Source organism: Maniola hyperantus, chromosome 9 (assembly GCF_902806685.2).
Source record: "Maniola hyperantus chromosome 9, iAphHyp1.2, whole genome shotgun sequence".
Taxonomy (NCBI): Eukaryota; Metazoa; Arthropoda; class Insecta; order Lepidoptera; family Nymphalidae; genus Maniola; species Maniola hyperantus.
Window position 1 is genome coordinate 13325941 of NC_048544.1, and position 27155 is coordinate 13353095.

Below are 27155 nucleotides of genomic sequence, written 5' to 3' on the forward strand. Positions count from 1 at the left end.
TTGACAGACGTCTGTGACTACAAAGTTTTCCTTTTGAGGCACGGAACCCTAAAAAAAGAGACAATAATTCCAATAGCGAGATCTTAGACATGATGTCGCAAAAAGTTCCCACCAGAAAGAACATCTACTTGTAGATCTAGTTCCGACAATCCAGCTAAACGGCTGTTTGAAAAGTAATCTTGGTGTTGGTGCGTGTAAAAAAGGAAACCATCGTTTCACTTAACTGGTTGAGAATGATGTGACATTTAGTTTTTGCGCTCGAAACAACTTACAACATGTTTGTGACTAGTATAGTCGACGCATTTTAAACTGAGTCGTCGAGTTATCTGTCTGTTCTGTATTTTGTGTAGTCACCCACTATTCAGTCATAAACCGGCCCGCACTCCAGGAATAGCTTCTTACACTCAGTGCAGCCTCTCAACCAGTCCGCTGAAACTACGCGTCTTGCTATGTGGAGGTCACGGCTAGGTACCCCGAACCCGAACTCCAGCGTGAAGGAGAGACTAGCCGAAGGATACAACCTCGGCTGGCATATCTGGAAGTCGCTCAACCGCCTCAGAGCAGGGGTGGGGAAGTCTAGGGAAAACTTAGCAAGGTGGGGCTTCATCTCTGGACATGATATGGAGTGCATCTGCGGAGATCAGACCATTGTGCACATGACTGGGTGCCCTGCGTGCCCGACAACCTGCACGAACGAGGAGCTACACGACGCTACCGACCGAGCTATCGCGGTTGCGGCTTTTTGGGCTGCCCGTATTTAAGCTGACCGTCGACTCGAAAAGAAGAAGAAGAAGAGTTTCGCTCGACCTACCAACGACCTGTAAGTGTGAGCGAAACAGACAGCTGATAACTCGACGACTCAGTTTAAAATGCGTCGACTATAGTAGTAGCACGGAGTAAGCTTATGTATTACATACAGAGGTTCGACGAAGCTGTCTAGACCAGGGGTGCGGATAGCGGATTTGTAGAGCATTGTCTCTGTCGTTGTGACCGACAACGTCATATAGGTATGAGTGACAGAGACAATGCTCTACAAAGCCGAAATAGCATGCTAAAGGCCGATTTAAATTTTTCTGCCGCGTACTGTACTGTACTGTACGTACGTACATCAGATTTTTGCAAACAAACCGAATCAAATCAACCAATTAACCACCTCCATTCCAATTTCAAACCTTCTCCAAGCTGAAGAGAGTTGGTTCTTTTATGGAACCAATTCCCTACGGCCAAACTAGATTTCAACATGGTTAGTTATTCAAGGGGCGGATCAAGAAATTCTTGAAAAGCCGGCAACGCATTGACGGTTCGGTTACTCTAGTGTTGCAATGGGCAAAATTCATAGGCGGCGGTAATCACTTGACATCAGGTGACCAGACTACTTGCTAGTTTGCTCGCTATTTTAAAAAAAAGATTAGAATAGAAAGAATTAAGTACAATGTTACTTTACAATGTCACTCGATCGTTGTGCCATTATAAAATGTGACCAAAAAAGAATACCTTGCCGAATTGAATGTCAAAAATTAAAGTATCAGTTACACTGTTCGAGGTGACTTCTGAACGCAGTCGGTTAGCCTTGTTATTACTAATTGCAATGAACAAAACAGATCCTTGGCTCACACTTGGGCAAATAAGCGTTATCGAATATAGTCTATTGGTCCAATGACGCCACGTGACGCACATGGTTGGTGTGATAAAATAATAATGGCTAGGTTTTATAGTTAACAAGGGTATTTTAGGTCTATGGTTAACAATGGTACTGATTTTGATTACAACTAAATTTTACTATAATAGATATAAAAGCTGACTGACTGACTGATCTATCAATGCACAGCTCAAACTACTGGACAGATCAATCTGAAATTTGGCATGCAGATAGCTATTATGACGTAGACAATAGACATCCGCTAACAAAGGGTTTTTGAAAGTCAACCCCTGAAGGGGTAAAATAGGGGTTATTTGTGTAGTTCACGCGGACTAAGTCGCGGGAATAAGCTAGTGTAATATAAAAAGGACAGAGATGCAGATACAAAAAACTTACTCTAAATAAAAAAAAATAGTTAAAAACATAAGTCCGCGTGGATTGAGATTTTCAAAAATCCCATGAGAACTCTTTGATTTTCCGGTAAAAAGTAGCCTATGTCACTCTCCAGAGTCTTCAACTATATTCATGCAAAAAATCAGGTCGATCCGTTGCTCCAATGCGGCTTGATTGAAGAACAAACCAACAAACCTACATAATATGTGTAGTGATTACTTACTTAGTACTTACTTGAATATACCTAAGTACTAGCAATCAACTATGCCGTATTAGAAGGTTATGCAGACTTCTCCCACGACGTATTTGAATCGAACAAATACAATACAAGTGACAAACGCGCATAATTCGAGACCTTGTATGCATGTATATACGCGACAGGTTGAAATGGCGATTGGGGAGGTAACGCCCCGCACACCCGCTCAGCCCCCGCGCTAACCCGGTGCGAGTGACGTGCGGGGTGTACAGGGCGTTCCCCCGCGTCGTACCCCGATTGCCATCTCAATCTGTCGCGGACTTATTTACTCGTGTTCATGTATGGGTAATTTTTTTGTATAGATAATTTGTAATGAGCCACTGTCGAAGCTCTTGCATGCGATCACAGAGATCATAGGTACGTTACGTACGTTAATACAGTAGGTACCTACGCGGCCGAAAGTGATGAACATCGGCCTTTTTTTTTTTAAAGAATATTAGCCATGTTAAATGACTAACATTCCCCTTTCCTATCCAATTAAGCGTCAGGCTTGTGCTAGGAGTAGGTACGACAATAGTGCAACGGGCGGGGTTTGAACCGTCGACCTTTCGGTTTTCAGTCCACTCCTATACCGGTTGAGCTATTGAGGCTCTAAAGCTAGGCTTTAGAATGACATTTCAGGTTTGTAGAGCGTTGTCTCTGTCACTCATACCCATATGCCGTTATGTCGGTCTCAACGACCGAGACAGTGCTCTACAAAGCTGCTATCACCTTCTAAAGATCGATGTTCATCACTTTCGGCCGCGTACTGCGTACTGCGTACGCTTTGTAAAGTGTGACTATCCACTAAGAAAGGATTTTTCGAAATTTCACCCCTAAGTGGGGTTAAGTAAAATTGGGGTTTAAAATTTATTTAGTCCACGCGGACGAAGTCGCGAGCATAAGCTAGTTCTTTTATTTATCTACTAAATTTTTCATTCATTCTATACCTATCATGCCTTTGGGCATTATGTCCCTGGGAACGCAACCATGCAAAGCACGTTCTCTTACAAAATAGTTACCTTCCTACTTAGCTATTTACACACATTACAAAATTAACTATCACTCTTCATTGCTAGCCGCAAGCTGCTGAACTGTGCCACAGACTTTAAAGTAAATATTCAAAATATTACTTTAATAAACCTACTAAATATAATGTAAATATACACTATATACATATAGAATAGGAACCGCCGAGTTTCTTGCTGATTCTTCTCGATAGGGACGGCATTCCGAACCAGTGTTTACCCGTAAACCCAACCTACTATTGACGATTCAAAAGCACTTGTAAAAGTTTACTAGCTGATGCCCGTTTCGTTTGCGTGGATTTAGGTTTTAAAAATCCCTTGGGAACTCTGATTTTCCGGGATAAAAAGTATTGTCCTTCCCCAGGATGCAAGCTTCCTCTGTACCAAATTTTGCCAAAATTGGTTGAACGGATAGGTCGTGAAAAGCTAGCAGACAGACAGACACAGTTTCGCATTTATAATATTAGTATGGATATTACAGTAATATAGGTATCTAATTAATAGAATTTATATTATAGGTAGGTACATATAGAATAGCAATCGCCGCAACGGCATTCCGAACCAGTGGTAAACTATTTGACGATTCAAAAGCACTTGTAAAAGTTTACTTGAATAAAAATATTATATTCTACTAGCTGATGCCCGCGACTTCGTTCGCCGTTGATTTAGGTTGTTAAAAATCCCTTGGGAACTCTTCGATTTTCCGGGATAAAAAGTAGCTTATGTCCTTCCCCGGGATGCAAGCTTCCTCTGTACCTACCAAACGAATGGACCGTGAAAAGCTAGCAGACAGACAGACACACTTTCGCATTTATAATATTACTATGGATATTACTGTACCTACCTACTTAATAGAATTTATATTATAGGTACATATATACGTATAGATAGAATAGCAATCGCCGCAACGGCATTCCGAACCAGTGGTAAACTATTTGACGATTCAAAAGCACTTGTAAAAGTTTACTTGAATAAAAAAATATTTTACTAGCTGATGCCCGCGACTTAGTCCGCGTGGATTTATTGTCTTGATATGGATTATCTAAAAAATGCGTTTTAGTAGAGAATGTTATACTTATTAAATAGTTATCTTTATAATTAGATACCTGTCTAATCTGTATTTGAAGTTTGAACTAAGTTCGTAGGTGATTAACTAATTACTTAAGATACTTACCTACCTTTTGAAAAAAAAACCGGCGAAGTGCGATGTCAGACTCGCGCACTAAGGGTTCCGTACTACAATTGTATTTTATAGCCATTTTGCACGATAAATCAAAAATCACTATCCGTAAATATAAATAAAAATCTGTTTTAGAATGTATAAGTAAAGCCCTTTCATAATATGATACCCCACTTGGTATAGTAATCTTACTTTGAAAATGCTTTGAAAGTTGAAAATAACAATATTTGTTCATGAACACATTTTAATTTGTTTCTTGTGATGTAACCACAAATTCACGGTTTTCAGATTTTCCCCCTCATGTCTGCTGTAAGACCTACCTTCCTGCCAAATTTCATGATTCTAGGTCAACGGGAAGTACCCTATAGGTTTCTTGACAGACAGACAACAAAGTGATCCTATAAGGGTTTTTACCTTTTGAGGTACGGAACCCTAAAAACATGCCTTAGTAGCTATAGTTTTTTAATTTTCTAATATCTCTTAGTTACACGAGCTAAATCCGTAAAGGGAAATAGAATATGGCATATAACCTTAAATCGTACACAGCTGTGCGACCGCAAAGGAAATGAAACTGAATTGTAAATAGAATCTAGACCAATGAAGGTAACCCTAGACACTAGACAGGGCATCGCAGACCACGACACGACGGCGCCGCACTAACGGCCATTACTTGAATTTAAACACTTGAATTCGAATTTGTTTATCTGTATAAAAGGAAAGGGTGACTGACTGACTGATCTATCACAGCTAAAACTACTGGACGGATCGGGCTAAAATTTGGCATGCAGATAGCTATTATGACGTAGGCATCCGCTAAGAAAGGATTTTTGAAAATTCAACCACTAAGGGGGTTCAATAAGGGTTTGAAATTTGTGTAGTCCACGCGGACGAAGTTGCGAGCATGAGCTAGTATAGATGACTTCTAAGTGTGAAGGGCGAAAGAAAAGTGATTGATCAAATGGATACCTACCAAACTCTCGTCGAAGATGTTAGAAATTGTTTACAACAGAATTCACTTCACTAGGTAGTGTAGTGCACTGTGCAATGCAATGACCAGTCTCTGATAGATAATGGCGCTTAAAGTGATTAGCACTTACGTTAGTGAGATCAGTCATTAAAAAATCGGCCAAGTGCGAGTCAGACTCGCGCAACGAGGGTTCCGTAATTCAATCGTATTTTTTCGTCATTTTGCACGATAATTAAAAAACTATGATGCGTAAAAATAATTAAAAATCAGTTTTAGAATGTACAGGTGAAGACCTTTCATATGATACCCCACTTGATATAGCTATCTCACTGCGAAAGTTGAAAATATGTACTAATAGTTCATGACCACAATTTTTTTTTGTGTGATCTAACCCTAAATTCACGGTTTTCAGATTTTTCCCCAAAGATCAGCTATAAGATGTAGGTACCTACCTGCCAAATTTTATGATTCTAGGTCAACGCGAAGTACCCTGTAGGTTTCTTGACAGACAGACCCGTTTTTCCTTTTGAGGTACGGAACCCTAAAAATCAATCGGAAATGGCATAGAAACACCGCGTGAAGGAATCTACCTATATGTATATTGTATAGTATATATATAAGTAATATGCTCGTAGAAAACGAGGTCCGCGATAGCAAAGGTCGTCCTTCGTGATAAAATGCCATTCGTTTTTAACGAGCACACGATCGATGCGCTAATGTTCCGAAATCATGTTACGGTGTCGAAGAAATTTCATATCTGCCGATATAACATAGAGTTGTTTTAAGTCTTAGGAACAAAGATAAACTTATTTATATGAATATCTTAAAAATTGACAAAACAATGAAACTAAAACTAAAACCTTAAAAATCTAATATTATAACTAAAATATAATTAGGTCAACCTTGCCTAAAGGGACTCCTTTTAATAATATATTTTAGTTATAATATTATATTTTTTAAGGTTTTAGTCTTAGGAACTTTATGTTGCGGCAGTATACGTCCTAGCCATCCAAGAAAGATACCCTGATTCAGTTCCCTTAACGTATCCAGCCAGGAATTTGCTGATCTGCATTCTGCACCTTGAATAACTTGAAGTGTTGAAATCTAGAGAGAACACCGCCGAAGCGAGTTGATACCACAATTTGTAGTTTTGAGCGCGGAAAAAAGATTTGGCACGCCAATACAACAGGCACTCATATGGTGACTGGGGAGGGTGAAATTTCTTACGGCGGCATGCGTTGCGGTTGCAGAAAAGAGATAGTGAAATTAGGTCAAACAACCCTCAATGCAAAGAGGGCTTATTATGTCTCTGCGGTGGTGGTCTAGGCTCTCCAACGAGCTGGTTAATTTGGAATTGCTCACATGTCGAACTGCCCTTAAAATTTTGCTGTCCTTTGATATGACGCTGCCTTATTTTTTTACTGACTTAAAAAATGGATGAGGAAAAGGAGGTAAAATTTTGTTTATAGTTTCTAAGACCACGTATGAACCAACCATACCTAAATTAGTTATTGCAGTTTGCATAGTGCGCTAGGTCTATCCCATGACCAGAAAATCATGAGTGCCACAAATACGAGCCGACCCATTGATCTAGAGTTCTAGTCTCAGTACATCCATAGTACTAAAGCAAAGCAATACGAAGCAATAAGAAATAAAAGTGCGATTCAAGCTTCCATATTGGATCGGACGGGGAGCGCGGCCACGGCTGGTCGTTCACCCATTCCTAGCTAAAGGGTGACCAGGTCGTACAGAAAATGTTAAATAGTGGCACCGATTCCGTCGTCTTTCTCTAAATTAAATTTAGAGTATCTGCATCCTTTTCTTTTTAACAATGCTAAGAAGGGACAGAACATGAACTTTACATTTAAAGACTCTAAATTTTAGTGCACGCTACAAATTTAAACAGTAGGCTCGCGACTGTGCGCTAAACTCACGGGTTTTACCATCTAAAAATTAAATTTAAAACTGTCAAACTGCGTCTGCCCTTTTCATATTACATTAATAAGAAGAGGTTGCGAATACTCTAAAATTAGGTTGTGCTCAGAATCAGTACTTACCAATTATCTGCACAAATAATAACAAAATCTCAGCTGTCTACTAACAAATTGAGCCATAGTTGCTTTGAATAAAAATATTTTATTTTATTGCTATTATTATGCTTGAAATCAATTCAATAAATCTACTCAGGTTTGCTTTTCCGAGATAAACTCCTATATCCTCTAGGATTTAAACTATTCCTAGTTTCCTAGTGTGCCTTTGTTTACGATCGATTCATAAATTGAGATCCATTCTTGCCGTGCATAAAAATGCGAAAGTGTGTCTGTCTGTCTGTCTGCTAGCTTTTCACAGCTCAACCGTTCAACTGATTTTGATGAAATTTGGTGTAGAGTTAGCTTATATCCCGCGGAAGGACATAGGCTACTTTTTATCCCGGAAAATCAAAGAGTTACCACGGGATTTTGAAAACCTAAATCCACGCGGACGAACTCGCGGGCATCATCTAGTAAAGTATAAATAACACACTTTCGCACTAAAGGATAAATATTTTATTTCCTTGTCACCCTACAAACGATACCTCTGATCAAGGAATGCCATTCAATCTATACAGTGTATAATAAAAGCGAACGGAGTGTTGTCTGTGTATCTGTGAAAAGTATGAAAAAGGAAACATGTTTTCAGAGGTATTGCGTATTACAGACAATTGACTGGTGAGAAGAGGAGGATTATGCGTGATTAAAAATGGACTCCGTAAAATTTGAAAGGGAAACTGACTGACTGACATTTCAACCTGGACTTACACCCAAGCATGAGCCACTCGCCTTCGTGATATGCAAAAACTATACTAAAGGTGGCAAGCTATCTCTGTACCAAATAGATGAGGCGTGTGATTTCGTCCACGTCATTAGGTTTTTTAAAAAACCCTTGGGAGCTCTTTAATTTTCCGGGACAAAATTAGACTATGAGAAAACGGATGGGCCGTGAAACCAGATAGAATGACAAAAGAGCGTCTTTTTCGTATTTATACTATTAAATTAAATATGGATGAGCGAATTAAAAAACGTCGACACGCACTCTCGCGGTTATAACTTAGACGGCCACAGGGCAACCAGTCATCCCGTAAACTTAAACAATTCAGGATCTGTGAAGACTGCAAATAACATTTCTAGGACATATTCAGAATTCCATGGCACCTACATTATACCTAATTAATTTAACTCCTATTTCGTCTACGTGAAAGGTGGTAAAATAATTTCATTATTCAATCCACATTTCACTGAAACTAGTGTAACCGGAGACATTATCTTTGATAGTGAAAGTTAAAAGCTGTTAAGCGGTTATTAGTTCCGTTAACTATTACATGGTTAGGTATTTAATACGTACTTGACTGATTTGGACGTCGAGACGACGTTTTGCTTACTTGAACAGCAAAGCAAAGATATAGTTCGACAATTTTTTTTTCACGACTGCCCAGAAAAGGGGTGTACTTACCTAATGTTTTCAGGGTTCATGTATGTTAGTTTCTACCTATACCTACGGGGTATCGTCATTTTAAGTCCCGCAAATTGCTTATGCGCTGGAACCATGTCTGGCATGGCGTCACTGAAATGACGTCACTAAAATGGCGGCCACGCACATTAGCAATTTGTGGGACTTATATCCCGCGTGACACTGGCTATAATTAAAAAAAAACAATATGGCGACAACAAGTACTTCGTGCTGACTCTCTAGTTTCCTCTGTCTTGTCTTTTCTCTTTCTCACATTTCGCTTTCTTCCCTCCTTATCATTATCTATCATCATTCCGGCAATTTGGCGCAAAATAGTCTAAAATTAGGAAAAAGTGCTGAGACAAAACTGTCAAACATAAAAAGAAAATTTGACTAGGTACGCATATAAACACATTCGCCATCAAACGGGATCCAGCAGAAAACGGGATCCTGCAAAAAACTGGACGCAGTGTGAAAGGGCTGTAAGGACTAAAAGCGTACCTTTGACATAAAATGGCACGTAAGCAGTCATTTTTTACGCATTATACATATTCAAATTTCAATTATAGGCAAACAATCAATCAATTTAGTGCAATTCCCTTCAGCGAAAGTGCTTCGATGTATTCCCCTAGCCCGCAAGCAAATAGAGGGGCCCGCGCTGACCACACCCTGCTATCCCCACTGATTTCATTTTTAGAACATTTACTATAATTGCACTTTCTATTTTGACACTTATTGGTCACACGAAAAAAGATAAATTCTCCCTTCGATAAATCTTGAACGAGTTGTAATTCTAAGCTTGAACGATTTATCGACTCCCGAACAATTCTCATATTATGATACTCAAAACATTTATTCTAATTAAGTATCATTGTATACCTTTTATTGTTGAATTTGAAAATATTACGTAAACTTAAATCTAAAGTTACGAGGGTTCCTAACGCGCCCTGGTTTGAGAAGAATAAAATTATTATATAGGCAGTTACAAAAGTGTATCTAGGTCTTTTTACAAATAAGAAAGTACCTAAGTCTCTAGTGGCTCTGGAACGAAAATTCCACCTTAACAGGCTTGCAGCTTTAGAATAATTATTCTTACAGCAGTACTTCCAGTACATAATAGAAATGGCACCCGACGTCACTATAATATCAAAACAGTGTGTCGCCGATTTTTAGCAACTTAAACAAAACATGCGGAAGAACATATTAAATTATTAAGTACTTATTATTATCTCTAGTATTGTAAAGAAATTAAACTGTAAATCTACTTAAACACCCAGGTGTTTTTAAAAAACGCGCACAAATGAGGAGCATAGGGGTGCAACTCTAGAACATTAAAAAATCGCAAATTGAAAATCGCTTGTGGTGCCATCTAAGCGCGAGGACGGCTAAACAAATAGAGAACAGTTTACAAAAGACGTCAATAGATGGCGGGCACATTGGTGTAATTTTAATGACATTAATAAATTATAACCAAGTTTTCATGTTTTCGTGTGCTGTAGTAAATATTTATATTTCTGTTAAATTTATCTGACCCTGCTTTAATAACAGGACTCTGTAGTCTGTATTTCCTTTCACCACCTCGATAACTATATTCTAAGGATTGATTTAGTGACTCGATTCATGCCTGAACGATTGACCACGGCTACGGATTACGGACTTGTTTTTGCTTTGTGAAATGATTTTTCTGTGAATATATTTGTGCAGAAAAATGCCACGGAGATCTCGATGTGTGTCTGGATGTGACTAATTCGGTAAGTATTAAATCAGCTTACTCGTAATCTAACTCAAAATTACTTCAATGAGTCAAACTCTATGCACCATTAAGGCACCATTAGCACATTAGGTATTTTATCATGATACTAGGTATATAGTTCCTGCGATTTCGTCCGCTCGAAAAAACTATTTTAGAAATCCCGTGAGAAGTCCAATTTTCCGGGATAAATGTGGCCTACAAGTTACAACCGTCTGATGCAAGCTATCTCTGTACCAAACAGATGATGACCACCACTTTGTCTACGTGGATTTAGGGTTTTTGGGAATCCCATGGGAACTGTTTGAGTTTTCCGTGACAAAAGAAGCCTATGTCCTTACCTGGATGCAAGTTATCTCTGTACTAACTTTCATCATAAACGGTTACACAAATTTACTGTAAAAAGCTAGCATACAGACAGGTTGACACACTTTTGCATTTATCATATTGCTATGGATTATTCACTACTAATTCTGTAAATTTTTTGTTTTGTAATTAAGTGTACTTACAACATTTGTTTTGAACTTTATTGACTAAGTTATTTTTATATTATAGGTATCAGCTATCAACTAATTAAGTACAATAAGTAAGTATAGACTAATGCATATTTTATGTTATTACTTTTTCAGATGTTTGCATGGCTTTCCAAAACCTGGCTACTCCTCTCTTTGAAACCATTTAAACAATGAAAAGAGATAGTAGGACAACATTTAGAAAGCAAGACTGATAATGAAATAATATATAGTTACGAATTATCAAATTTGCAATCACCAGTTTGAAGATCGTTGAAATACACCAGTTGTGGTAGTGATATGAAAGTTATGAAAAGTAAATAACCAAAAATTTTGGATTTGAGCGTTACCTATTTCACAATCTCGTAGGTCTTGAATTTGGGTATGTATTTTATGTACCTAGTTACGAATTTATGAAAATAAAATATTTTACAAAACCTTAAAACCTTTTTATTTCTATAGTGTTTTATAATTTAGTATCTTAAAGAGTCAGTCTTGTAATATATATTTTTAAACATGTTTTAAACAAACGTTAATGGAATTATTGATGTTTTTTTAAAACATGTTCAAAAATATAAAATATTTTAGTAAAGTACATTTAAATAGCATTTAAATTTTCGCGCTCTCGCACGCCTAGCGCGCTTTTAGTGCCCTCTAGATGTGAGCACACGCGTAACTTTGAAAAAGAAATCTAGAGTCGCACATCTATCTCTAGTATATAGTAGATAATCTATGATGAGGAGGTTTCCAGGCAACGTTCGAGAAAATTTTCATAGATGGCGCTGAATAATTCCACCACTAAAGATGAAAAATAATACCTATATCTATAGGATCTACACTTTAAATTTAAATCGGATGCGAAATTAATAAATTATACTCCTATTATAGTTCACAGATTTTGTGGGGGAAAAAAAGTAAGGAAAATTGCAGTGCACGCTCTTACTCTTCATCTAGGTCATTAATTGAAATGACCTAAACATTAAAGCATAGATCATATAGATATAGGTATTATTTTTCATCTTTAGTGGTGGAAGTATCCAGCGCCATCTATGAAAATTATCTCGAACGTTGCCTGGAAACCTCCTCATTAGTGCGGGCGGCGACACACTCATTTGCCACTTGTATTCAAATTCCGAATTCTGTGGTATTCACTCTGGACGGCGAATTATTATCGTACACAGACATTATGTATTCTGAGGCATTATCTTCATTCATATATATTCAATCAGCAAAGCTTACGTTACCTTACTTGAAAATAACTTAAAAAAGTTATTATCAACTATAGGTAACTACGTATAATGATAAATAAATTATGTACATTTACATGTTATTTTGTGTTACGCAACAAAATCATGTTATCTACCTCATAAACGTAGTAGGTAAAATGTAGTGGAGGCAATTAATTGACTCAGAGCTGCGTAGTCTACGACAACAACCCATAATCAATACCACGTGTTGTGTACCTATTTGTAGGGTGACCATTCGTCCTCATTTTTTTTTTATTGATCACGTAAATTTCAATAACACATTTTAAAATAAACAGTTCGCCATCCTCTAGAAACTGTTGAAGTTTATGTGAGGATGGCGAGTTCGCGTTATACAAATTTAATAAAATATAGGTAAAAAACTGTTATATAAATAAAAGCTGTTTATTAATGCATATTTGTACATATAAATATCGGTACATAAAACACTTCCTAGACCTATACTAGGCATCCAGAGAGGCACCTAGATCCAGGAAGTGCCTCTTACAATTTCATATAAAAATCGCTCTTGTTGTTTGGGATTTGTCCGGTTTCAACGTGCCAAGTTAAAAGACATATTGTGGATTTCTTCTGACTTCATCCCGTATCTAGTGCATTTGTGTAAAAATATATTTTTATGGACAACTAAGCCCCTCCTAACTTTACATTTATCATTTATTTATTTAATGCATTCCAATATTAATAATACATAAGTCATTAAACAATTATTATTACCTATATAATAACAATATTGGAACCCCGTTGGGCACAGCAATTTTAGTAGGGAGTGAGCTCCGTCAACCTTATACACTATTCCACTTCTTGATACGCCTTACTCACAACCCTGAATGGGAAGCTGGAACAAATCTCTGTTTAGAGATAAGCATTTCCAATGTAACTTAATTTATTATTACTTTGTAACTACAATTTTGGTACATGAAAAATAAAAATAAATAAATAAATACACCTTATTTACGGCCTTGTTATCGCGAACTGACAATAAAATCATGATACGGGTGAAAAATCTAACTCTAAAATGTCTAAAGCTCTGGTGCTTACGCGTTTCTACTAGATTTGCGTCTGCAATTTGTTTATCTCATAAGTCAGCAGGAAAACTAAAGTAGAACAAGTAGATCACATGCATATAAGTCAGGAGAATATACTTATATTCTTCTCGTTTAGTCCGCACAATGACAGAAGTGTATTTAAAGAACCCGCATTTAGATCTGAAGCTATAGTTAGAGTAAGAGAGAAAATAATTATTTCACTGCAACTTCAATAGTTTATAGTTAAACCGTAAATTGACTCGCACAAGACCTATTTAGAACTCAAAGACTTATTAATATGTAACTAGCTGATGTCCGCCCGTGACTTCGTCCGCATTGGTTTAGGTTTTTAACATCCCATGGGAACTTTTTGATTTTCCGGGATAAAAAGTAGCCTATGTCACTCTCCCGGTTTTTAACTATACCCATGCAAAAAATCACGTCGGTCCGTTGTTCCGTTGCGACGTGATTGAAGGACAAACCAACAAACCGGTACTAATTTAAGTGTGTGTTTTATTTCTGTGGGTGGTTCTGTTGTGACAAATAAAATAAAATAAACAAAAAGTTCACACATCTTAAAGCATCCTGGTTTCTTTACAAAAAATTATGGCGACCCTATAACATTATCATTGTAATTTATCATAAAACTGACTAACAGATCCTGATAGGAAGCTATTTTAGTATACAAGATAAACAACCCTTTTAACTATATCAGACAGATCTAAGCGCAATCTTTTATCATAGTAGATTGATTAGCTAGAAATTGTAGGTATTAGATAATTAGTTAGGGGGCTTTAGGTATTTGTTATTAATCTAGACTGTTATAAAACAATGTTTTTAGGGTTTAGAAAAATCTGAAAACCGTGAATTTAGGGTTACATTACATCACACAAAAATAATAATTAGAATTTTCAATTTTCGAAGTAAGAAAACTATATCAAGTGGGGTATTTATTATGGAAGGGCTTTACCTGTGCATTCTAAAACCGTTTATTTATTTATTTTTATGCATCGTAGTTTAGTTTTCGTAGTGCAAAATGTCGAAAAAATACGACGGTAGACTGTAGTACGGAACCCGCGTTGCGCGAACCTGACTCGCATTTGGCTGGTTTTTATCAGTTATCACCGCTCTAAGGCTAAATCGATCTTGTTGAAATCTGGCAAAAAGGTAGCGTTTATTCTGGAGACATTAGTATGCAATATTTTACCATAGCCAAAACAAAGCGTAGTATATTATAAAAAGTTTTCTTATAGCCTATGTTATCCTACTATCTATAAACAATGAACTGTGTAAATGTGTTCGGTCCAACTTTCCATGTTTAGACATGGATGGCCTCATTCGAAACTTTTATATGCTAATACGAAAAGTGATCAAATATCGTTACACGTTAGACACTAAACAATACAATAGATAGCGATAATAATTCCGATCACACAGCGGACGCAGTGACCGTTACGATATGCAAATACAATCGACCAGTGACGCGGTAACGAAATATGATATAAACTAGTCAAGATGATGAAGTTCAAATCCTTGTTCCGTAGAGGACCAAGCCAGGGCAAGCAGGAGTCTACTCTAAAAGGCGCTCCGTCAGTCTCCAGCCTCGACTCCAAACACCACAAAGTCGCGCCCGCAAGAGAGAAGACCCTCAAAATATTTGGATCCAAAGAGAAACTCCACAAGCCTCACAAGAAGAAGGATCTGGGGAACAACAATGCGGTGTTAGAAGATCCTGAACTGACGGAAGGTTTGGAGGGATACGAAGATGGGCAGGTTAGGAGCCATGATTACGGTAGCGCGGAGGAGCTGGGAGCGGGGTCCGTAGACGAGAGGAGTTCTCAGGAGTGCATCAGCTTACCAGTTATGCTAAATGCCGAACACATGCCGGGCTTCCAAGAGGTCGAGCTGAGGCCTAGAGTAGCTTCTGAGGTGAGACATGATTAGTTTATTTTTTAGAATTCTTTATTGCACACAAAAAATAATATACAGAAAAAAATGTAAGGTGCTGATAAACTTGAGCATTCACTTGTAACAGAACATCGAGCATTCGCCGTTTTTATTTTTGTCGAACTAAACAACGAGCCGAGCCAAGCATAGAGCCAAATTTTGCTTCGAAAATCTTGAGCATTCTAGCGAATGCTCGTCTATTCTTCATGAAGATGTCAGACTTGACGGTCGCGTGTGCTCGCTAGAATGCTCGCCAGAACGCTCGATAGAATGCTCGCTAAAATGTTCTCGTATTTTTCTGTGTGTATCATTTAATTTTGAAACGTTAATCTTTTTCAAAAAATTACACCAAACGACAATAATATTTTTGAAGTATTAATTTCTTTTTTGGAAGTATAGATCCGTTACCGATATCTGATAACCGTTGTTTTATGCCTAGGCGTCGCTAACATCTGGAGTGAGAGAGCTGGAGTCATTGAGAAGAGAACTGGAGGCAAGCATGATGGAGCGAGCGCAGCTGGGCGCCCGAGTGGATGAGCTACTCGAGCGAGCTAACGAGGCAGACAGGCTGCGATCTGAACTCGAACGATTAAAGGTAAGCAATCTGTATGACTCTATGTTTGACTGTCGCTTATATTTGGAGTGAGAGAGCTGCAGTTGAGGCTGAACAGGAGATAAGAATGATGGAGCAAAGCGCAGCTTAATCGAGCGAGCTGACGCACCAGGCATGGTGCGATCCAAGTACGAATGATTAATTGAATGAAAGTCGATTCTGTCTTACCGCAGCTTTTAAGTACCCGGCAGGAAATATTTCACATCGAACTTTAGAGAAAGAGATAACGTTCATAGAGCATTGTCTGACTGACAAAATGTGACATTAGTACGAGTGACAGAGACGACGCTCTACGAAGCCGAAATATCTTTCTTAAATTCGATGTGCAATATTTATAGGGCGTCGTAAGATTTACTGATTAGCGTGAGAGCTGATGTAAGTGCAAGCTCCAAGGGCCCTTCCACAATATTTGCGGTGCGGTGTCGCGTCGTAAGAACAACGTCGCTCGAATGACGAGCTAAGATTCTCGAGCGAGCTAACTAAGAAGGCATGTTGCGATCTGAGCTCGAACTATTATAATTCTAGTTTAGGGCGTCGTAAGATCTGCTGGTTTATGTGAGAGCTGATGAGGTGCTGCGGGACGGCTTTGAATGGCAAGAACGACCTAACTCCTCAATGCCAAATTCTCGCGATGCCTTGTGTCGTAGAATTCCGCGATACCTCAAGTATTGTGTAAGGTCCTAAAGTACAATATTCTGTTTCTTGTTTAGTTAATAGAAGTTGAGCGAGAAGCGACGCTGGAGCGTCTGGCGGACGAGAACGGAACATTGCGCGCGCGGCTCCGCGGCGTGGCGCACTCTCCGCTCTCCGACAGCGAGAAGCGGCAGCTGCTGCTGGCGCCCGCGCCGCGCCGCATGCACTCTTCCGCGCCCGCCTCCATCGCGCTCGCGCACAACGTGAGTTGTACTGTACTGGTTAAACGCGTGCCAATAAAGAGACGAATCGAAACGAAGCCACGCAAATCTTTTAGTCTCGCTCATACACCATATACAGGTAAATTGTGAGAGATATTGAATAATTAACACGCCTTATACCTGCCTGGAGCGGGATCTACCGTTGAAGCGGTTGGCGGACAAGAACGCTACGCGCGTGGTATGGTGGATGAGAAGATTACAGCCTCTGTGGGTAAGCTGCCTTGTACCTTTACCACCCCCCGCCGCATTATTCGCCGCACCATGTGATTCCCAGAAGGCGCAAAGTTACTGTAACAATCGTGAACGATAATACCAGTCATGTGAATTTTACTGCTACCGAAGGTACCGCCATTGTGATTCTTGCACTTTGCAACGGAGAGTAGAATATGTCAGAGTGCCTTATAGCTCTTCCATTTCGTGAAGGATAAATCGGAATATACATTCGCTAGTCGGAGTGGTACCACTAAAGAAGATCATACACTAAACTTAGAATGTAAGCCTTCTGAAATGTGCCAAAAGAAGTTAACGTTTTTTTTTTTGCCTACTTAGCATTAGGACTCCCGTTTCTTTTCTAGGTTATAATATCACGTAACCTTAGGAGACTCCAACAAAACTATCGATTGAAAAAAGGTTCCATAAATCAATATTCGTCCTAATGCCTCAATAGGTTTGCTAAATGCCGTGATGTGATTGTCATTTTGTGGTATCATTACAGGGTGAAGGCGACAGTGGCGAGGCAAGCACGCCAGAATGGGACAAACACTCTTCCTCCTCGCTCAGCGAAGTTTCCGTCGCCTGCCTACAGGATCGGATACTCCAAATGGAGGAGCATCATTACAGGTCAGTTATGTCTTGTTAGATCAACCCACCACCTCCCATGGCCCCACCAACCTTGCGGTTACATGGGCCGATACGCGAGAAGGCGCCTGTTTGGTACTTGCTCGGTGGCTCTTTCCCGGGGCGCCTTCTTGACTCCCTACAAATTCTTTTCTATCTCATCCCTATATTGTCACTCTCCCCTTTCTGGGGCAGACGTCACAGATACGGGCGATTCCCATCGCAGATCGTGGTGTCTCCTGTTACCCACATCCTCTCCCGTTATTCTGTACACGTCCCGCTTGTCTGTCTTCCCTTTCGCTCTCGCTCGTATGATCATCATCACATTTACATCACTAGACGATCACCGCTTTTTGAGCCAATGTTACCAATTTTCAAAGTAAAGCATGTTGGACATTGACTTATATATTACTTCGTATGGACAGGGCTATCGAACAAACAAAATGACACCGACTCAGTGGTGCTTTAGCACCAATGCAACCTCAGTGACGTCTGGATTTCAAACGGGTCGTTCATTAGTATTAGTAGGCGCTGATTTATTTGGTTCCAAAACCGTGAATTTTTTTTTCCACTTGACCATGTCTTGTCATTTATATCGATGATGTTGGAAGACTTTTCTTCTTTCCCCAGTACGAGTGAAGAACTACAAGCAACCCTCGCCGAACTGGCGGATCTACAATCGCAATTGGCCGACGCGCACGCCGACAACGAAAGGTTGGCCGACGAGAAGCAGGTCCTGTTGGAGTCGCTGTGTCGACAGACTGAGAAACTTGAAGACAGCCGAACGAAGGTAATTGGGATGATGACTTTTGATTTTGACGACCTCCCTGGCGCAGTGGTAAGTGCTGTGGTCTTATTAGTGGGAGATCCCGGGTTCGATTCCTGGCAGGGATTAGGAATTTTATAAATTCTAAATTTCTGGTCTGGTCCGGTGGGAGGCTTCGGCCGTGGCTAGTTACCACCCTACCGGCAAAGCCGTGCCGCCAAGCGATTTAGCGTTCCGGTACGATGCCGTGTAGAAACCAAAGGGGCATGGGTTTACTAAAAACTGCCATACCCCTTCCAGGTTAGCCCGCTTCGATCTTAGACTGCATTGTCACTTACCACCAGGTGAGATTGCAGTCAAGGGCTAACTTGTATCTGAATAAATAAATAAAAAATGACTACTATAGTACAAGACAGTTAGGGATGGCAATCAGGGAGGGAACACCCCGCACACCCGCACAGGCCCCGGTGTGGACAAGTGCGGGTGTGTGGAGCGTCCCCCCGCCTCATAGTTGTGGACTTGTAGAAATTGGTGATTACGATTGGTTTTTGTTCCAGGTGGACACGCTGCAAGAGATGTTGATGCGGGAGGGCGTTGAGCCAGAAACTGTGGTCTCCGGGGACACGGATCAACAATTGTTTGCTGTTCTCAAAGTAAGCCTCTTTTTTAGGACCTGATTGACCATAAACCTTTTCAGAAGCCTTCATGACGTGTTAGTTATTTAGTTTTGGAAAAACTGGTTTAAAAATCCCGTTTATGTCTGAGTGAACTTTTTGCCAATGTCGCAGGCTCTGTAAAAAGGATAATGTGAATGTATAAGCACGTACAGTACGAGGCCGAAAGTAATGTACATCACATCGGCCTTTAGAATGACATTTCGGCTATGTAGAGTTGTCTCTGTCACTCATACCTATATGACGTTTTGTCGGTCTCAACGACAGGGACAACGCTTTACGAATCTGCTATCTCCTTCTAAATGTTGATGTACATTACTTTCGGACGCGCACTGTAACCAACTAACTTCTACGAAAAACCTGAATAGTATTTTATATATACTATACAGTATACGTTCGTACGTATTTTCTGAAAAATAAAACGATACAACCCACAATGAAGTCAAAATTGAGGCATTTTGAAAAACCAATTACAGCTGGGTGATTCGGTAAGATGACATGTCGCATCACAAAAGAAATATCCTGGTAGGATATACCTAGATATTGACTTCATTGTGGCTTGGAAAGAAAATACGTCCAATTGTAAAATTTCTTCTCAAATTGTTTCTCAAGGATTGATCCCCGAAGAAATAAATACAGATACGTCTAAAAAGCGGGCAGTGTTTTAATTTTAGTCCAACTCTATAATGAACTTATTGGATCCAACGGCTGGATATAGTAAGTTCAGCTTCAGATGCACTTATGTCGCTTTCACCTGAAGAACGTCAATTTATTTGAGCCTACTTCAAAATAATTTCGTTTTATCAGGTGTCTCAAGAAGAAAGAAGATTGTTACTGAGCAAGCAGGAGCAGCTCGAAGCGGATCTAACGCTGACCAAGACGGCGTTAGAAGACAAAACCAAAGAAAATGAAACGTTGACTGAAAAAATTAGGTGAGGATCAATTTTTCCTGTCACTTTTTGGTGGATCACACTTTCTGATCCATTTGTCTATAATCTGGTACGCCTAAGCAGCACCTACTGTGAATTGTGATGTCTTTTTATTCAGTCTCGGGGCAGTGTTACAACCATTTCAATATTCTTCTGAGGATCCCTGAAATTAATATCTAGATGATTCACGGTATACGACCTAGTTTTCTTGATTCTTAGATGTCAGTATCTGTTGACTTCAACATCAAGAATTTGAATAATTTCAGAAACAGCTGAAGACCTATTGATACATGGATACTCTTTAAATATCTTCGTTTCTAGTTTTTTTGTTGTATATAGTTTTTATTTAGTAGGGCGTAAGGTTTCTACAAAAAATTGACATTCTTACAAAAAAATCTTCTTCAGTCCTTTTTCGTTCTTTTTTTCTTTAACGTCTGCTTAAACTGGGTCTAAATTTTTTCTGGCAAAACATCGTTTTGTTTGAATTGAGTATTTGCCTATTTTTGAATTTGATAAATATTATTACTTTGTTATAAACTAGGATAAAAATAATGACGAACACTGAAAAAAATATTAAAAGCCAACAAAGATTTACAAAATTACAGGCATTTTAATTTTGGAGTGGGAGGGTCTGCTATCCCTTTCTCGCAAAACGAAAATTTGTATGAAACCGCACGAAGCTACTATGGCATTAGTAGGTGTGACGTCAAACTGCTGTATCTCTGTCTAATCAGAAATATTTAAATGCTTATAACTTTTTTTTTTTTTTTTTTTTATTGAATGGTTTACTAGCGATTTTAACATAAAACTTACTAACTATAATAAATACATAGGTTTTTCTATCATGCACAACTATGTTAAATCATTTAAAAGTAAACACTGCATGCAAATTCCGTACAGATATCAGAGTTACAAAGGGGATAAAAATTTAAGTAGGTAAAGATTCCATTCAGTATGTCTGTAGGTATGGTTAAAAAGTAAACAGTAGGTAAACGTTCTACTGTAAAATTAATAAATATGTTAAAAAAACTAAATTAACTACTAGGTATAATATAATGTTACAATTTTTTTTTACGTTTATACTTAATTACTATTTTCTTATATTCTACACATTCTAAGTTCTAACACACTCTTATTTCTAAAATTAATTTCTATTTCATTATACCTACTTTCACTTTATAAAGGTAGTTTAGATACAAAAAATATATTTTGAAATGAGACTAAAAAAAATAATAAGTAGATAACTAGGTAGGTATGTAAAAGTAAAAATATAGATTCATTAATTTTAAAATTACAAAAATAGTTTAATAGTAATATTAAATTCCAGGTTCAGGGTAGGTACAGCTATTGGCTAGCTTTTGACTAGGTCGCTTATCACTAACTTACGAAACATAGCAATCGAATTTGTATTTATATCTATCAATTGACTGCGCTCATTGTATAGTTTACACAACCGGGGCAGAGTAGCGTTGGCCCCGAAGACTGTTCTGCTGAGTGGTGGCACTAAAGGAGTTATGGCAGTGCGTGGATATCTACGCGGCACTCTAAAATTGATTTTGCTAAGTAAACTTGGACAGTCTACTTTATTTCTTAGCAATTTATATAGGAACATAAGATCTAGCAAGTCACCTCTATTTTTAAGGGTCATCATTTTAAAATATTTTACTCTATCCTTATAAGAAATAACTGTTTTGTGTATCCTTGCTGAATATGACAGATGCCACATGAATCTTTTTTGGACACGCTCTAATCTTAAATAGTGTGTAGCATAATGCGGCCGCCACACTACACTGCAGTACTCCAGGTTACTGCGAACAAGACTGTTATAAAGAGCTATTTTAGTTTTGGTTTCTTTAAAGGTTCTACCTTGCCTCATAATAAAACCTAACAGTTTTGTTGATTTGCCAATAACCTTGTCTATGTGATCAAGATATGTCAACTTGCTATCTAACTTTTTTGTTATTTGATCGATTTAATTAGTTTTTCAGTTTACGTCATTATTTTTATTCTAGTTTATAATAAAGTAATAAAAAATTGGAGTCAAATACCCAATTGTTTGAATTTGTTTGTTTTGATTCACAGGAGCCTAGAAAGTGCTGTGGAGAGATTAGAGTCGGAGCGCACGCACTGGGAGCAAGAGGCGGGGTCGGCGCGCGAGGCAGCCGCCGCGAGGCAACACCAGATCACCACGCTTGGAGATCTGCTCGAGGCAGCTAAGGCTCAGGTATGTTTTGACAGCATATTATCTCGTTAAACTGGTACCTAGGTAAGTTTGTTGGCTGGTTTGGTGCTTTGGCGAGTTGGTACTTTAGCGAGTTGGTGGGCAAAAGGGCTTAAAATGGGTTTTATCACTGAGTTATACACTCTGCTTTTCATTTCGATTGCGAATAAATGAAACACTGATTATGCGACTGCGACCAGTGGGTGAGCTCACTCTCATACTTCACCTCTGTTGGTCATTGTGTATACATAACCGTATATTGATAAATCAACCACTGTGCAGGTATAAGGTCAGAGGGCTTTTAACGAGACGCCAAATATATTATCGATATATTACCCACTGCGCAAGTTCAAGGTCGGAGATATGATATGACACCAACTGTAGCTTACATGAATAAAGTACCAGGAACGCATAGGAGCATAGGAGGCTATGCTTAGGCACTATCCATACAACACTTGCACGAAAGCATAAAGTGCAGTTTTAGTCCGCTTATTGCCTAGGCATAAAGAAGATTTTCACGAGCATGTACCACTCCAAATAACAATTAATATTAACATTTACACATTAATTTATCCATTTATTATAATTTAATTTTTTACCTTATAAAACTAAATTCTTTTATTTAAAGAAGAAAGTACATAAATGGTAAATTAAATTAAAATAAACAGGTACAGGTTTGTATGAATGCTAGTAAGTATGAATGTTTTGTATAAATCTTTTGTATGAAAGGTTAACTAACACCTAATAAGAAGGTACCTACCTAAATCACAATAAATCATGTGAGGTCAACGATCTTTGTCAGCCCTAGCTCAGACTATACGGTCTATTTGGGCTGCAAATTGCAAACACCAGTCTCGGTTTTTATCTAGTGATTTGGTCTAAGAGTGTGGTGTAAAATGTTCACTGTTCAATAAGTCGAAATAAAATTTAAAAAAAAAAATGTGTGTGGAAAATACTTTTCGGGGCTGGTTGTTTACCCCCATATATTTGTGTAGTTAGCGGGCGCGGCGGAGGGCGCGGCGCAGGCCGAGGCGGCGGCCACGGCGGCGGCGCGGCGCGAGGCGGACGCGGCGGCGGCGCGCGCGCACACGCTCGCCGAGCGCCTCGCGCACGCGCAGCGACAGCTCGACCGAGCGCACTCCGACGCGCGGAAACTCCACGACGACGCGCTTGTAAGTTACGACACGATCACATCGTCTGTCCTCAGCAGTAGTCGAAACTTTTTACTTCATCAATAACAGTGCAAGTAATTAATAACCTCGTAAATAATATTCTTTTTTAAAATAAATAATTTTTTTAATAAATTTTTTTACAAAAAAAATAAAAACCGACTTCGATACACAAACACTAAAAATTGAAAAATAATTTAATTTATTACCGAATATATTATGTATACAAGAGTTAATATAGTTCCATAATAATACTTTTTGGTGCCGGTGCCAATTAGCTTTAGCTGCGCGAATCGTCTAGACTTCATATTTTTATGAGACTCCACAATGGCACCTCATTGGCACCGACCCCAAAAAATATTATTATGGAACTATATTAACTCTTGTATACATAATATATTCGGTAATAAATTAAATTATTTTTCAATTTTTAGTGTTTGTGTATCGAAGTCGGTTTTTATTTTTTTTGTAAAAAAATTTATTTCACAATTTTTAGTGGTCCCATGGAATTATGCTATGACTGGTTAAAAATCTACTGTTTACTAAGCTATTACACTGATCGCGAGCAATTTACTCTTATCCGTTGAGGAGTTCCAGTATCTATCTTCGAAGATGTTCATCAGATCTTCACCAAATTTAAATGGGACCAACTTTGAAGTATGCCCTTTCAAACAAAAATTAATTTTGAAAATCGGTCCAGGCGTCTTCGAGTAAACGGGGAACATACATAAAAAAAAAAAAGATTCCGACGAATTGAGAACCTCCTCCTTTTTTTGAAGTCGGTTAAAAAAGAATATTAGCCATGTTAAATTACTAATATTCCCCTTTCCTCTCCAACTAAGCGTCAAGCTTGTGCTAGGAGTAGGTACGATAATAGCGGGGTTTGAACCGTCGACCTTTCGGTTTCAGTCCACTCCTTTACCAGTTGAGCTATTGAGGCTCTTGTTTTGAGGTTTGTATTGAATAGGTATAGTCTGCGACAGGTTGAGATGGCAATCGGGGTACGAGGCGGGGGGATGCCCCGTACACCCGCACGGCACCCGCGCTCGCCTTCATTGTGTAAGCGTGGGGGCTGTGCGGGTGTGCGTGACGTTCCCTCTCCGATCGCCATTTCAACCTGTCGCGTACTATATGTGACGTTTTGTCGGTTTCAACGATAGAGACAACGCTCTGCGAGACCTGGGCGGAAAAGATAATTTGAAATAATGCAGCTCCATTTGCAGGTGTCGCGAAACAATGCCAAATCCACGATCTCAGAGCTGGAATTCCAGTTGGAGCAGTTACGGCAGGAGAAGGCCGCGCTGCAAGCAGAGCTGCATACGCTGCAGGAGACCACGTCAGAACTGCAGATACAAGTCAGTTATAATTTAAAAAAAAATGTCTTTCATACCAGAACGCTAGCAAAAACGAAGTCAGTTCAAGTTAAAGGTGAATGAACAAATCACACCTCGAATTTTCATTCAGATTTTTCCTTCATCCAGATGTTAATGGCATCGATGTCTTCCTTAGCCTAATTATAATCTGTGAAGTAACTTCCAATTTCTTCTCTGATCTTCGCATTCCTCTTGTTCTACTAAATTTTCATACTAGGTATCCCATTAAAATATACGTCTTTTTTAATAGGTACAAGTAGCCACAGACGAGAAATTAGCACTAATGAGTAGAGCGGGGGAAGCTTTAGCCCGGACTGCGGAGTTGGAGCGGCAGATACAAGACGCGAGGACCAGATTGGCGCAGGTCACGAGGGACAGGGAGAGGGATGTGAGTATTCAATAAGAGTGAAAGAGATGGTGATAGGTACAAGTAGTCACAGACGAGAATTTAGCACTAATGAGTAGAGCGGAGGAAGCTTTAGCTCGGACTGCGGAGTTGGAGCGGCAGATACAAGACGCGAGGACCAGATTGGCGCAGGTCACGAGGGACAGGGAGAGGGATGTGAGTATTCAATAAGAGTGAAAGAGATGGTGATAGGTAAAAGTAGTCACAGACGAGAATTTAGCACTAATGAGTAGAGCGGAGGAAGCTTTAGCTCGGACTGCGGAGTTGGAGCGGCAGATACAAGACGCGTGGACCAGACTGGCGCAAGTCACGAGGGACAGGGAGAGGGATGTGAGTATTCAATAAGAGTGAAAGAGATGGTGATAGGTACAAGTAGTCACAGACGAGAAATTAGCACTAATGAGTAGAGCGGAGGAAGCTTTAGCCCGGACTGCGGAGTTGGAGCGGCAGATACAAGACGCGAGGACCAGATTGGCGCAGGTCACGAGGGACAGGGAGAGGGATGTGAGTATTCAATAAGAGTGAAAGAGATGGTGATAGGTACAAGTAGTCACAGACGAGATGTTAGCACTATAATAAGCAGAGCATAATAAGATATAAAGAAAAGAATGGCACAGTTTTTGAAAACAGGAAGAGAGAAGCAATTATTACGCAAGAGTGAAAGTGATAGCAATACAGTGGAGTCATAGTCCACCATACTGTGGCATAATACTATATAATTTCTATTTGCTTCATTTTTAGGGTTCCGTACCGAAGCGTGCCAATGGGACCCTATTACTTAGCCTCCGCTGTCCGTCCGTCTGTCTTTCAACGGCCTGTATTTCATGAACCGTAACAGTTAGCGAGTTGAAATTTTCCCAGAATATGTATTCCTATTGCCGCTATAACAACAAATAATATATTTAAATGACCATTGGCCAAGAAAATTAAAAAAAATTAAAAAGTGTTATTTCTTGTACGATGGTATGGAACCCTTGGTGTGCGAGTCCGGCTCACACGTGACTGGTTTTTATTGGCTTTGTCCATCCAAAAACGGAATGAAAACAGTTCCATCGCACTTGGCTGGTTTTTAATTGGCTTTGTCCATCTAGGAAACGGAATGGAAACAGTTCCATCGCACTTGGCTGGTTTTTAATTGGCTTTGTCCATCTAGGAAACGGAATGGAAACAGTTCCATCGCACTTGGCTGGTTTTTAATTGGCTTTGTCCAACCAGGAAACGGAATGGAAACAGTTCCAGAGTGACTTGCTAATGACCGTCCGGGTCGCCAACGACTTTAAGACGGAGGCGCAGAGGGAGCTCGAGAGGCTCGTGTCGGAGAACAAGGCCTCCAGAGATCGGATCCGACTGCTTGAAGACCAAATACATTCCATGAAAGGTAAGAGAGGACCATATGAGCATGACAGAGAAGAGAATGTCTTGAGTTTTGCATGTGGTTTATTAGTTGTAAATACACAATATATAAATTGTAGCCAAGACCGTTTTTTACTGGCCGGTAACGATAATATCGTAGCCGATACACGGGAGCGATTCCGATGTTGCCTTGAAGCTTTTTGACTCAGCGACATGGAACCGATACCAGTGGTGTGTGTTATAATACAACCTACGATAACTAAAAAACTGCTTATTCATATTATAAGATAGATAACGGGTAGGTACATACCACGATTCATTTGATGATTTTGATTTGTCGATATTTTGTACTGTATACTGTAGCTGTACTTATTCTGTACAGACGACGAGTTATATTTATTTTATTTGCTTTACTTACTTGCAAATAAAGAAATATTGATGAAAGGTTTTGGTTACATCCAATAGTTAAAGTT

General features: G+C 39.2%; 1 protein-coding gene across 1 annotated transcript in view; it reads left to right on the top strand.

Annotated features, from left to right (window-relative positions):
- Positions 1–27155, top strand: part of LOC117985287 (uncharacterized) — a 56726-nt gene that overhangs the window by 12288 nt on the left and 17283 nt on the right. Inside the window, exons 5-16 of the mRNA XM_069500961.1 lie at positions 15025–15409; positions 15867–16022; positions 16751–16936; positions 17670–17794; positions 18422–18581; positions 19115–19210; positions 20039–20163; positions 22243–22384; positions 23377–23553; positions 24774–24905; positions 25174–25311; positions 26545–26707. Coding sequence (XP_069357062.1) covers positions 15025–15409; positions 15867–16022; positions 16751–16936; positions 17670–17794; positions 18422–18581; positions 19115–19210; positions 20039–20163; positions 22243–22384; positions 23377–23553; positions 24774–24905; positions 25174–25311; positions 26545–26707 — 1985 coding nt within the window. The remainder of the gene's footprint in view (positions 1–15024; positions 15410–15866; positions 16023–16750; positions 16937–17669; positions 17795–18421; positions 18582–19114; positions 19211–20038; positions 20164–22242; positions 22385–23376; positions 23554–24773; positions 24906–25173; positions 25312–26544; positions 26708–27155) is intronic.